Below are 14,500 nucleotides of genomic sequence, written 5' to 3' on the forward strand. Positions count from 1 at the left end.
GTGTTTAAAAAAACTATTAATACTTGAAATCCTACTTCACTTACAAATAAAAACATTAATATTTTAAAAAACCCCAACACAAAAATCTATTTTAAACTCTTCTTTTAAAAGTTTAAGTCTTTTATCTTTTAAAAATACTTAATTAGTAATAATTTGCGATTTAAATTTCATCGCATTGAGAGACCGCTAAATAAATTGAAAATGCACACACTGCTAATACTGATATTATCAACTATTTCTTATTCCAATGTTAGGTCGATCATTATTTAAGATCAAGTTATTGAGATCATTGTAATGAGCTTAAACACGATATATTTGCTGTAAGTGACTGAGGAGTTGGATATCCTTTATGCTGCAAAATCAGCTCAAAGAAATACCATCGAAGTAACGGTACCCCCTTTTAAACAATTCGGACTTGTAGAAGTTGGCGTATTCCCTTCGTCAACTAAAAATCTTCTTATAATCTTCAAACGCCTGAACATATATTCATAAATTATAGCAAAGAAACATCTCGATCACATCAGCTTTCAAACAAAAAACACATCTAAATCGGTCTAGCTCTTTGAGAACTATAATGCCACAGACAGATACACAGATAGACAGGTTCAACTTATTACTTCTTCTTCCTTTACTATCCTTTACTACTTCTTTTTACAACGAGAGTTAATAAATAAACTTACAAAACTTATAAATAATTCTTATAATTCATAATAAATAAAAAAAAAATCCGCCTTACTGTACTTATACAATTGTTTCGTTATATTTATTAATTGTCTTGCTTATTTCCTATATTGTTTAATGCAAATAAAGTATACTCATTCATTCATTCAAATAATATAATAGTCGTGCCCCAGTCTCACTACCCAGGCTTAGACCTCAAAGTTCGCAAGTTCGGTTCTGCTACGAGTAAGTTTGGAACTAACTCTAAAGTGATGGAAAACACAACAAATCCGATTACACCAAATGACAGTAGTAGGTACACTCCTGCTACGTTGGGTTCTAATATGCTCGACTAAATTCGAATGAATATGTATATATCTCGATTTCAATTTGGATAAACCCCGTAAAAACTACCATTAAATCCAACGATATATCTACATTTTTGTACGTAACTACTACATATGATAACAACTGTATAACGACTAAGCGGAAGCCGAATCAGCTAGCAGTTACAGGAATATACGGACGAAGTAATAAACCACGAACCATCCTAAACATTGTTTACCAAACTCTTATTAGTAGTGATCCCAAAATAACAGAAAATAGCTGTTTTATATCACTATGGTTGACTGTTTAAATAAAAACAATCGCCCACAATAATATTTTTTATTTATTTCCCTTATTTCCGTTTCACAAGAGTCATGATTGCTTGTTGTGATTGGTTAAATAAATACCGCAAAGCAAAATAATAAATTATATTATATCAGTTTGTATTAAAATGACTATAATCTCTTTAAATATAAACTAATAAAAACGCAAATAAAACGATTAACTTGAACCAGACATAAGAGTCTAAGTAGACTTAGACTTGAAAAGTTTCAATAGTAGTACAAATCAAAAATCTATTAATTAATGAAATCTATAATGTATTCATAAAAAATAAATTAAATTAATAATTAGTCAAAATAATATTTATGATCCGTACCCAACCCAAAGGTCCCCATAACACTTGCAGCATTTCTACGTTGTAATTAATTGAATAATTGTATTAAATATAATAATCTGGTAATACCATTAATATTATTATTACCAGATTGTTATACCATAATCAACATTCAGATTTCAAACTAAAGTGCAAATTTTAAGTGACAACACAATAAGAATATTATATAACATATTAAGTAGCTAGCAGAATTTGTTTTAGATAATCAGTCGAAAATACTAAAATTTCTTAAATTGATTTTCAAAATTTACAGATAATAGCGACGTTGCTATACTTCGATAAGCTAAAGTTATGAATTCTATTAAAGCGTTAAGAGGTGTTTGTTACCTCTCAACAATCAATCAAACAAACAATCTCATTTTCTCTTTTATAATATGACAAATCGTAAACATATCAACGTACATAAAACGGAACAGCCTGCATTCACAAACTCTCTGCAGTATACATTATAGTCAATGCTTCGTCTATTGAAGTGTCGTTTTACACAGTACTCGTATTAACCTATATGTGGTCACTACTTTCCTTCGTTCTTTATTTATTTTTCCTCTTTCTTTATTATAAACGTAATAACTTAATGACGTGATCGTACGTTCATTTAACTTTCTATAATTAACAAAACTAGAAACTTTAAACTCAAACTCCAAATGAAAAATTATAGGTGATTTACTGGTAATTTTCCCTTTCATGTTATCTTCTTGGCCGAACTCGTAGTACATAAATCAGTAATTCAATGAACACAAAAGATGATTATGAAAAGGCTATACAGTACTAAATTAAATTAAATTTTACGTAGCATAAATTGATAACAGGTATATTTTGTGCCACAGAATACCTTTATAACAACAATTTCAATCATAAATACAGAAACACACACACGTACACACCTACAGAGAGTGAGGAATACTGATACATTAAATTGGAAAGATTTGGATGTAGAACACGAAATTGTATGCTAACAAGTAGATTTTACTTTGCAACAAAAAATTTTTTCTTTGCCAAAGTTTCACGGGAGCGAAGCCACGGAAAACAGTTAGTAATTAAATAAACATCGAATTTAAAACTCAATTTGAATTCCTTGCTACTCTAGCTAACTTTCACTAACTATAAGATTAAATAAATGTAAATTTTACACTACGATTTTCTGTAACACTTCTGCAATTTTGTTTTACCTGTGGCATAGATATATACATAACATAATGCTTTACTTGCTACTGCATGAAATTGCCACAGGATGTATTTTCATGGAAAGGTCAAATTGTCAACGTCACTCACAAGCAACGCATAAAGCCTAGCTCTGATATTAACTTTGCGTTTTAATTCTGCAAAAATAATTTACATGTCTAAAACTTGACACTGGACGGACAGCGCAAATGGCTGCCGCATGTTATAACGGAGTCCCAACTTAATTAAATACCACAAAAACTGTCCCAAATTGTTAATACTGTAATAATATATGTTTTAATTATAAAAGTCTATAATAAAATTCTTACACTAATAATGTACCCATATTAAAACAATATATTTTTTACTTATTTCTAACTACCTACATTCACAACTATGTCCATGTAACAAAGATAAAAATAAGGTTATATCCTTCGCCATCTGCAATACTACATGATATTCCAAACTTTATATCACTGAACATATTATTTAATCTGTGACATTGAGCTATTAAAATGCAAAGAAATAACAGAACAAACTTACTTTTACACGGTATGTTAATAAGGATTTTATATGTTCTGTGTAATGTACATAAAATTTCATGTAATTTTACGTATATAATTTTTTTTTTTTATTAGATGAGAGGTAAACGAGCAGGCAGTTCACTTAATGAAGAATACAACGTTGCCTAATGAACACTTATGCAAAACTAAGGGAGTTGGTATTGCATAAGTGTTCATTAGGCATTAGTGTAGATACAGTTTTGGAGAACCCCCATTTTACACAGTGCACATTTTTGGTTTTATTTCTTTATTTATATTTAAAATAGCTGTTTCCTGTGGTATCTCTCACTTACATCATTCGCATCTCTTCAAAATGGTCGCACCTAATTGGCTCGTTCCTTTTTTGTTGTGTTTGTAATTATCAGAAACTTTGTATGAAAGAAAAATCAGAAAAGTTGATCTTATTTTCTTCATTAGTATACTTGTGTGGAGTCCAAAACGGCCAGCTGGTTTTAATATAAACCATAATTATAAGTGTTAAATTAGAATATAATTCATCCATGTACCATATTTTATTCAAATGCGTTTAGTCGTTTAAGCGTGATTGAACAGAAATAACGTTCAAAGTTTTACAAACTTTCACGCTTATATTAATAGAATTATATTACTATTGATTCTAAATCATCTAACTTTTGGATATTGCATTTCTTATTCTTATATTAAAATTTCTTTATTAAAAACAATATTTCTCTCTCATTACCAATTTCGTACAGTCATTTCGCTCACGCCCGTATTACAATATCCGTACACCGCAAGATTTGGAAAGTAACGAAAACATTGTCACAATAAGTTCCTTTACAACATAAATGCCTTATATGAAAATATATATAAAGCGTAACGATCGAGAAGTATCCGAGCAATAAAGCTGAACCAAAATTGACAGAGTTAAGCGAGCATAGCCCCAGATAAAAATATTTACGAAGGATCCCGAATATTCTATTGGAAACTTTCTGGAACATAAACCTTAATGAATATTTGCATTGACGCATAAGTATGTATATATATGCATATTTGTTTACCTAACAAATATCGTCGCAGTCATTTTCAACTGTCATTTTATAGTATTATTAATAGTCTACCTTTTAAAGATACTTAGCCCACAATATTTCTTATGTCTTTTTATATTATTTGGAATGACAATCAAGCTAACAATCTCCTGATATGTATGGTAGGTAACCGTCATCTATTCGTTCGACCTTCCCGTATCCGTCCTTTTCCCTTCATTCCATTCATTTCATTTCATTCTTTTCATTGCTAACAATATACCCTGTCATGTCGACATCATCGTGGTTCCCCCGGAAACCATCGTTCTTAATTCTAATTGAATAACTGACCTGACTTTTCATCCTGTCAAGTCGACCTTTACGTGGTTCCTCCTGAAAACCATCGCGCTGAATTCCTAATATATTTTATATTAATGCCAATGTATTATATATATATATATATATATATATATATATATATATATATATATATATATATATATATATATATATATATATATATATATATATATATATATATATATATATATATACTGCTCATGTCTATAGGCGACGGTTACCACTTTCCATCAGGTGGACCGTCAGCTTGTTTGCCGTTCTAAGTTGCATAACAATACAACTATAATTCGAATGATGATCAAATAGAACAGCAAAATATATCTAACAAATTTCTTAAAAAATTTTTCCTCGATTAAAAGAATGGTTGTTTACTATTCGTATCTTTAGAAATTTCTATGGGGATAAGAACTATCCAAATTTCTCAAAGGCGAATCAGCGGATTTACTTTTAGTTTAAGTATGGCATTATTGGTATTAGAAAATTCTCTCATCTTTTATAATAGTGGATTAATTATTGAATATATTTATATTCAACAATATTTAGATATTACTTATAGGAATGCCTAACAATGTTATTAATTTGTTCAAAATATTAATAGAAAATATTTAGTTAACTTTAGTATATCTATTGCATTATTTACTTATTTTCTAAGTTAATAATTACTCAAAAACAAGGAATTTCTTTATGAGTTGTGTATATGTAAAGCGATATTCGCCTATTCTGGCTTGATTTTGCTAATTCCTTTTAAGATAAATATAAGATTTATTCCTGTATTGGTCCGATCTTATTAATGTTGTGATAAAAGCTGTTGTCTTTTTGAGAAACAAATTAATAATTACATTTAATAACTATCCAAGCGTATCTATATTTTTTTAACCCTGCCTACGCTATTGGCATACGCTGGTGTGGCACCAGTAAGGTATGATAGATGAAGATTAAAACACGTCGATTAGCCTATCGTGACTAATTCTTAATATTCCACAAGAATTAATCAAGATGGTATCCATCGTAGTTCCCTACGAGGAGGTCGACCTAAAAGAGTATGTTGGTGGGGAAAGGGATTGTTAGCAATGGAGTTTGACAGCCCCATTGCTAGCAAAGTGCCCTATTAGGTCGACCTCCACGTGGTTCCCCCTGGAAACCATTGTGAACAATTGTTGTTGAATTCGTCACGATGAGCCAACTGACCTGCTTCATCCTCACCTATCATCCTTCACTGATGTCCCGTCAGCGTATACCGATAGCGCAGGCGGGGTTACCATTCCATTATCACCCTTTAAAAAAAATAGAGTATGTTACTAGCAATAAAGCTGTTAAATCCTGATTACTAACAATCCTTTCCCTCCCGTATCGCCGTAGCTGGTACCTGCATACCATTATGTCGTTTTACATATGAAGACACTTGCGATGCGTTGTACTAATCACAGAAAGATCGCATAGCAAAATTTGTATCGTGACTATGACGCTAAGACGACTACGACGAAAAGCTATGACGAGTTCTGAGCATTAGTTTGTATAACCAGCATAACAAATACATACAAGTATGTATCTACAGAAGCCAATAACATGTATTTATTACTTGTCTAAGCTACTGCACGTATCAGTTAAATAAACTTCCAAAAAATTTGACCAAGATAAATCAGAAATTAATTAATATCTACACTATTAATCATAGAGATGGTGACCTTTTGCGCCAAAGGTCTTGTACCCCCATTGTTGTACACGAATGGTTCTGTCATGGCTTATCAGAAGATGGCTTTACGGTCTCTCCAAAATAACAAGGCACAGTCATTTTTAAATGATTAAAACATTTTAGAGGTATATATTTCTCTTTTATACCTATCTAAATCAAAATACTTAATTCTTTGTTATTATTATAAATTTAAAAGAGAGTTTGTTTATTTTATTTTTTATAACACAGGTGGCAAATGAGCTTGGAGCTCACCTGATAGTAATTGACTATCGCTTCCTATGAACACACCTAAGGAAATGCAGGTGTACTGCTGGCCTTTAAAAAAGGACACGTTCTTTTCTTGAATGTTACAATATCGTATCGGTTTGGAAATACTACTACTGGAAATTGATTCCAATATGATGTGACTGAAAGAAGGTGCCATGAAAAATGTATCGTGGGAAACCGCCACTCATCTAGATGGTTGAGCTGGAACTTTAGTTTGTTATGTTACACGACGTTGAAATTTAACAGTAGATATCTATATATTTATGTGTGTGTGTGTGTGTGTGTGTTCATGTAAGAAACAAAATACTTGTTTTGTATGAAAGTACGTATGAACTTTTAACTTTTCTCTTCTTTGCAAGTAATAAAATTCTATGAAATCAGTAAAGATAATTTCAATTAATTTATACTAAATATACGGAAATTATTAATTATCAGTACTATAGAGAAATCTAAAATAGATAACTATTGTTAAATTAATTATGAATAGAATTTTGTAGATAATGAAAATGCCTGGAGAAACTAGCTTAAAACAGGTATGCTAAAAATAATCTATAGATTAAAAATTATACACAACTCATTAAGAAATTAATTTATGCAGGAAAACAATATTCTTTCTTTAATATCTAAACCTAACTGGATTAAATATTCAACAAAGAAGACAAGTAAGATAGTAACCTCAAAAAAGAATATTTTGTCAACTTCAATTTTGACAAAATCAGTAATAACTTTTTTAGTAATATTAAATCTTAACATTCTAAGCAAAAAGTTTTTATATTTGTATATTTGTTTGTAGTGGATAAAATAAAAAAAAAACTATTTTACCGATTTTAAAAATTCTTTTATCTTTCGTAAACAACACTATCAGAGAGGAATATAGACTGTATTATTTTCTATAACACGTACAAAGCCGAAACGAGTCACTATTACCTAATAAGCTCACTATTCATGTTTTAAAGCACGCCGATATGGACGACGAAATTATTTATAGACAAATTTAAATAGGTATTTGGACAGAGTGTGACCGCAAATAAAATGCACACTATATCCTTCTTCTCAAATACTAGATGCACATTAAACTAACACATTTTTTGGATGCATGACACATTACTACTGTCCGTGTAACTCGTTCGTTTCTACCTCGATCATCAATATTGTAGAATGAGCTCCCTTCTTCAGTTTTTCCCTTACAATAGATACCTACTATATGGAGCATTTCAAAAACGTACCTACAAACATTTAAAAAAGCGGCAACACAAGCAATCCCTCGTATTTCAAATGTTCATGCACAACGGTAGTTGTTATCCATCAAGTAGACCGTCTGCTCGTTTGTCCCCCTAATAATAAAAAAACCTTAGTTGGCCTTTAAAGTACCGAGAGGTAACCAAATAAATTCTTCAAAGTAATATGAAACTCTTGCTAATATTAATTCGAACATTGACGCCTGAGAATAATGACCTAATAATTATGTAGCATACGTCACAAACGAGAAGTAGTAGGTACTCGTTAATTACTGACACTTCAGGGTTTAGAGAACCATTAATAACCTTTATTGCTTCCTGGCCCGTCACTAAGTACGATATCTGCTGAAAACGTGTATTACTTACTAACAACAACAAAAAAGACAATAACTTACGCAATAATAACTTTCTTTTATGACTAATAAATCTTGCAATAATTGAAACTTTGAAGCAGGATTGGCTGTTTCTCCTCTATTAAGGCATATAGCCTTAGTAATATTTATTACTAATCTAAAAGTGAGTATGTTTGTTTGTTGTTTCGTACCACCTTAACAACGGTTTAACAAATCGTTATGAAATTAGATACGAGTATATATGCAGCTACTATTTGGAATGGAGAAGCATATAAGTTACTTTTTATTTCCAGTCAATTAACATATCTCAGGCACGCGGATGAAGTCGCGAGTAAAAAGTAGTCATATTTTTTTATGAAAACTAGTAGAATCATTAGATTCCAATGGGTAGGTATCCCAATTTTAATTGTCCTCATCTTTGCAAAAAGTAATGCTGTGACAGAAAGTACCTTTGTTTCCTTTACTTATACTCTACGACATTGCATCTTACCAAATTTCATGATTTCAAGGCAAATAGGAAATACCCTACAGATGTTTACAAATATTAAAACATATAAACGGTCGTATCTTCTGACTGTGTTGACTTAAAAGTTAGATTTTTTGACAGCTTCAAGGGATTGCAAACTTGAGTATTTATATTACCTAGGTAATTTCAGCACAATATTTCTACGCAATCCTGAGAAATATAGTCTTGACAGTAGGACAGACAGACACACAACAAAGCGATCATATAAGGGTTCCATTTTTCCTTGCAAGGTACGTAATCCAAAAACCAAAAGGCAATTAATTATCTAATTCACGTTTCTACTTTAATCACGTTATATAATTATTAGAAACCAAAGATAAACTAGTCTTAAATGATTGACGAGACTCAAACAAATTATTTGTATGAAAAATATTTACATCTAGGCCAAAAACTGATAGACAGGCGAACATTGCAATTACTAAACATTCCATTGGCGAAAAATTGTTAAAAGGTCATATTGCAACAATTTCATTGAACATTTATTTATTTTTTCAATTATTATACAATTTCTTTTAACATTATCATTGAATTACTTACACGTAAATCGTTTCAATAAAAAAACGTTCGAGTTTGCATATTATATCGTCTACAATTTATTAATCATTCAGACAAAAGAAACTTACCTGCTCAAATATTTTTTTATTGTAATTTATATTTTTTTAACACAAGTAATGAAATTTGCACCAAAACATAGTTACTTAATACTAACAGTTTATCTTTGGTTTGAGTATTATTAGCACATAGATAAACGATGTCAATATCCTTTAAAAAAAATGTACGCTGACGTCATCAAATTATATTACATCTAAACAATTATATCACGATGTCTATATAAATATATTACAAAATACACAGTAGGTTCGGCTTTATCCACATTTTCCACGGAATCATAATTCTTATTTACACTTATTGGTCAATCCATCAATACGAAAGTAGACGTAAGGTGACAATACTAAGAGATTGTCTGGTCAGATAAAATGTATTTATTAGTAACTAGCTTTTTACGCCCCTACATTGTACACGTTAATTTCAGGCGTAAAAAAAAACAATAAAACAGACTTCTAAATAGTGTATCACATTAAAACATACACAAGATTTTAAATTAGACCTTTAGGAATACAACTGTGAAAATTGCCTCTAATTTGGTACAGTAGTTTTTGCGCTGTAACTGGGAAAAATAAAATACAACAGAATTTCTAAAATTTATTAATTTTGTCTTCTATTGCTCTTATTAAGACCCTTCTCATTATTTTTTCTTAAATATGTCACATAAACAATAAGAGACACAAAAAGAGTTATACACATTATACTGCACAGGAAAGTTCCATTCCAATATCACCCCACCATACAGTATAGATAGTAAGTCAATTTACATAATGTTCTTAATTTCTTTTTCGTACCAATCAATAACTACCTGCAACAGTGGTTGTGACATTGGGTGGAGAAGGGATTGTTAGTAATGGGGATCAGTAGCCTCATTGCTAGCAATATACCCTGTCAGATCGGCCTCCTCGTGGTTCCCCCTGGAAATCATCGTGATTGATTTACTGTTAGATTCGTCACGGTAGGCTAACTGACCTGCCTTATAGTCACCTATCATCCCTCACTGGTGCCCCACCAGTATATATTAATAACGCAGTATAATAATTCATTAAAAAAAGTGATTCTGACTTACTGCAATTTTTGAAATAGTAAAACAACTTCGCTAGCTATGTCTGTCTGTTTTTCACTTATTTCTTTTAAACCACGCAGTAGATTTTGATAAAAAATTCGCTATCTTTTACATAGTTTTTTTACCGAAGGTTTGTGTATACAACACACCCCAATAAAACCTTTTCCCAAATAAATAATTGGACCTTTATTTTCTATATTTCAAACAATATTTGAGCATAGATACATCATTCAGTGAAATATAGGAAACCCCAATAATTAAATAAAAGTTTAATAAATAGTATTATATGAATAAATTTGCATTTTATATTCAATAACTTAATTCTCTCTGTCACATACGTATTTTTTATATTGTGGATGTTTATTATTCGACTAATTGAAAACTTGATTACTTTTTTTAATATAAAAGACTGGAAAAGTTTCGTTATCTATTTAGAGGCCCCTATAAAACAGTAAAGTTTTATCTTAACACTACACTGCGAAGATATGCAAATCGCCAACCCCAATGACGTACCCGTAACTTCATTGAACTAACTAATCTGAATATTCCGTCTTAGACAAAGACGCATCTATTTTGGTTAATTAATTACGAAAACAATCATTGATGTGAATTAAAGGTGTACTGGTATAGGTTAGAGTTTCATAATTTGAAATTATAGTATCAACATAATATTTCAAATATTAAGCAACCTACTTTATTATTGCAATCAGTTTCAGATAGTTTTCTTTTATAAATACAACTTTCTTATTGTTTCAGATGCGCCAATTTCTTGTTCCTGTTATACTACTCGCAATAATAGCGCTTTCTTCAAGTAATGTACTTCCAATTATATCCTTATATGAAGTAAAAACAGAGCCATTTGACTTAAACAGCCAAAATGACAATATCTTTAGTAATAAATTTCAAACTAGAAATATTCTGAATGATATATTTTATAATGTACCAATTGGTACAACTGAAAATAATAAATATGCAAAAATTCGTAAACTTAAATATGACGAATGGGATAATAATCGAGTTGAAAATGATCTTAATAACATAAAGAAGGACAACAGATATAATGGAAAAGGATTTCGAAAAGAACAGTGGCACAACTATCCGAGACAATTAGATCGCCTTCATAAATATTTGTATGATGACAATATTATTGATAAACGAAATTCAAACCCTGAAGATACCACAGACTATATGGATGAACTTGAACCGAAATTTCTTGATAGAAATAATGATTTAACTACCAACGAATTTCTTATATACAATAACGGTGATGAGCCAAATATTTATGATGCAGCTATAGCGACTACTAACCCCTTTTTAATTCTTAAAATACGTTTAGCATGTTTGAGTAATAAATTAGAAAGTATTGATTTATCTAAAGATATAAGCACCATATTGTCTGAACCATCATCAAGTATTGATAAAAAAGAAGAAGAAAAAATATTTGCTAATGAATTAAACCCCTCTGTGGATGCAGTCAAAGTAAAACGAGAAAACTTGAGTGAATCACCAGAAAAAGAACTTACAGGTGGGAAACATTAAATCTATTACTTAAATATACAAGAGTAGTTCGCTAGCAGAGCGCTTTTTAAACAATCAATCAGAAGCATTGAAAAATGTCCAATAACTTTTGAAAATTATCAAATAATTGTAATGTTCCCGTACTTCGTTCCGAAATATCTAAAAATTTGTTATTATATAAAGATTCTAGGAGTATTGACACCAATACTCATGTATGGAAGCAAATCGTGGGCATGACAGAAGAAGCATGAAATCAGGATAAATTCTGTAAAGATGAGAGTTTTGAGAAGTGTATTACATTAAAATATGTGGTATTACATTAAAAGAAAGAGTGAGAAATAGAGCGATTAGAAAGAAGTGTGGTCTGAAAGATGATGTAGTGACAAAGATCCAAAAGGAAATGTTGCATTAATTTGGCCATTTTGAGAGGATGGATACAAAAGAATTATTAAAATGATTTATCAAGACCGCAATTCGAAAACACATCAATTATCATCTCCAAAAGTAATAGGATCCTCGGTGTTAATATCTCGCGCACTGTAGAGTTCCAAGGTCATCTAGAAGATAGGGCCAAGCTGGCATCCAAAAAGCTCCAGTTGCTTAATAAAGTGAAACGGCATTTTAAAGTGTATCTATTATTACATAGAAAAATTACAAAATTAATACCAGTTTAAGTAGCTGTTTCCTTATTATTCAAACTGAATATTTTTTTAAGTTATCTAGAAATCACAGAAGGTCATTCATTTATTTCTGTCAAGACTATAATCTAATTTATTCCCATTACATCCTACAGCACAATTACTTTCATATAATTTATTATTTTTTTCCAGAAAACGATTTAAATGGAAAAAGGTCAGTAAAAAAGAGAATATTTTCACTTTGGAGCCGTTTACAAAGTCTCAGTCCCAAAGGACATGAACTGCATCATCGCCGGCACATTCATTCCTTCTACGGTTTACCAAATAATGGTGGAAGTGGGGTCATATCAGCAGAAACCAGAGCGACTTTAATGCGACCTCCTGGATCTCCTTTAAGATGGGGTTAACCTACTTATTAAGTCCTATACAACACTGATTGAATTTATTATTTTTTATGTTTATGAATGAAATGGAGAAACAAAAATCGATTCAATAAATTTTCATTGTTCTATTGAAATTTATGTTCCTTATCTAAGCATTATTTACTCCTAACATGTTCATAAGCCTTTAAGTCTGCAGTTAATGATATATTCATAAATCTTGCTTTGTGTAAGTGAAGTGTGTAAGATCGGTAATTAGGAGATTGTATGAGACCCTGTTTACTAAGACCTACTTATTTACACATTATATATAATGTGCAACAATAAATTTATTATAAAATCCTTGTTTCTCGTATTAATAAAATAAACTTAAAGAATAAGATAAAATTAAATAAAAAGGTGAATTAAAAGTTCACAGATATAGCAGTTCATACATTACAGCAGCGGCCAGCAACTGAGGCATTGATGGACGAACGTGCAAATGTGGACCGAGGCGTAGCCGAGGCATACATACGTGAGTCCATCAATACCTAACTGTGGCCAAGGCTTGTATAATACTTTTCTCAAACAATGCGCGGAAATCAAAAACATAATTTTACTTTTTAAGTTCAATAGCGAATAACGAACAATAACAGTTTTTCACGCTCCATAATGTTCCTTTGTTTTTTTTTTTCAATAAACAGCTTTCTATTTGCAAGCTAGTTCGAAATTTAAATAAAACCTTTTATTAGTTACCTCCTTGTAGCCATGTTTCGAAGTATAAGGTCATTCCATTTTTAAACTACAGGACAGATATGAGTTTACATAGTGATTTATCTGGCCGCAAAACACGACAGATACAGATTTTCATACAACTTTTGCCGGCCGCTGCCCGCATGTATCTGGCCAGTACGGCAATTTTGATTTATCTCGAAGAAGATTGTCAAAATAATGCTCTCATTTCCAAGCATGTTTGAGAAAATAATATTTTTTTGTTTCTCCATTACTTTAAATAATTTATTATTGACTGTCAGAAGTCAATAATTACTAATAATCCGTAGATGGATTTATTCACTAAGCTGAATAGTACAATAATAATGACCAAACATATTTATCGAATGTGTGTTTGGTGGTAGAACATTTGTGACATATATTTGTATCGACTGTTTTTACGATATCATACAAATAATTAATTATGATACAACATAATAATATATAAGTAGAAAAATATAGATTCGTAAGTATTGGACTGTGGAATATTAGATATTTTTATTTCAATTTGCAGCATATAAATAATGATGCTTATTGTCGTATATATTTATAGTCGAAGTTCCATAGACATTTTACTTCCACGCCTATTGTGTCTATACTTAGTAAAGGTATTTTATTAACTCTCATGATAATAAAATTACGTATATTGTCATCATATATGTAAATAAATACCATGTATATCAGCTTTCCTGTTTTATTTCATAAACTCATAAAAGAAACTGCTAAATAGTATGA

The 14,500-nt window shown here is 30.6% G+C and overlaps 1 protein-coding gene across 1 annotated transcript in view; it reads left to right on the forward strand.

The window, feature by feature from the left end:
* LOC113522945 (uncharacterized) overlaps positions 1-14,444 on the forward strand; it is a 67,715-nt gene extending 53,271 nt beyond the window's left edge. Inside the window, exons 2-3 of the mRNA XM_026908800.3 lie at positions 11,236-12,004; positions 12,828-14,444. Coding sequence (XP_026764601.2) covers positions 11,236-12,004; positions 12,828-13,042 — 984 coding nt within the window. The 3' untranslated portion in view covers positions 13,043-14,444. The remainder of the gene's footprint in view (positions 1-11,235; positions 12,005-12,827) is intronic.
* The last annotated feature ends 56 nt before the right edge of the window (positions 14,445-14,500 follow it).

The sequence above is a fragment of the Galleria mellonella genome, unplaced genomic scaffold (assembly GCF_026898425.1).
Source record: "Galleria mellonella isolate WM207_F2 unplaced genomic scaffold, CSIRO_AGI_GalMel_v1 utg38, whole genome shotgun sequence".
In the NCBI taxonomy this organism is placed as follows: Eukaryota; Metazoa; Arthropoda; class Insecta; order Lepidoptera; family Pyralidae; genus Galleria; species Galleria mellonella.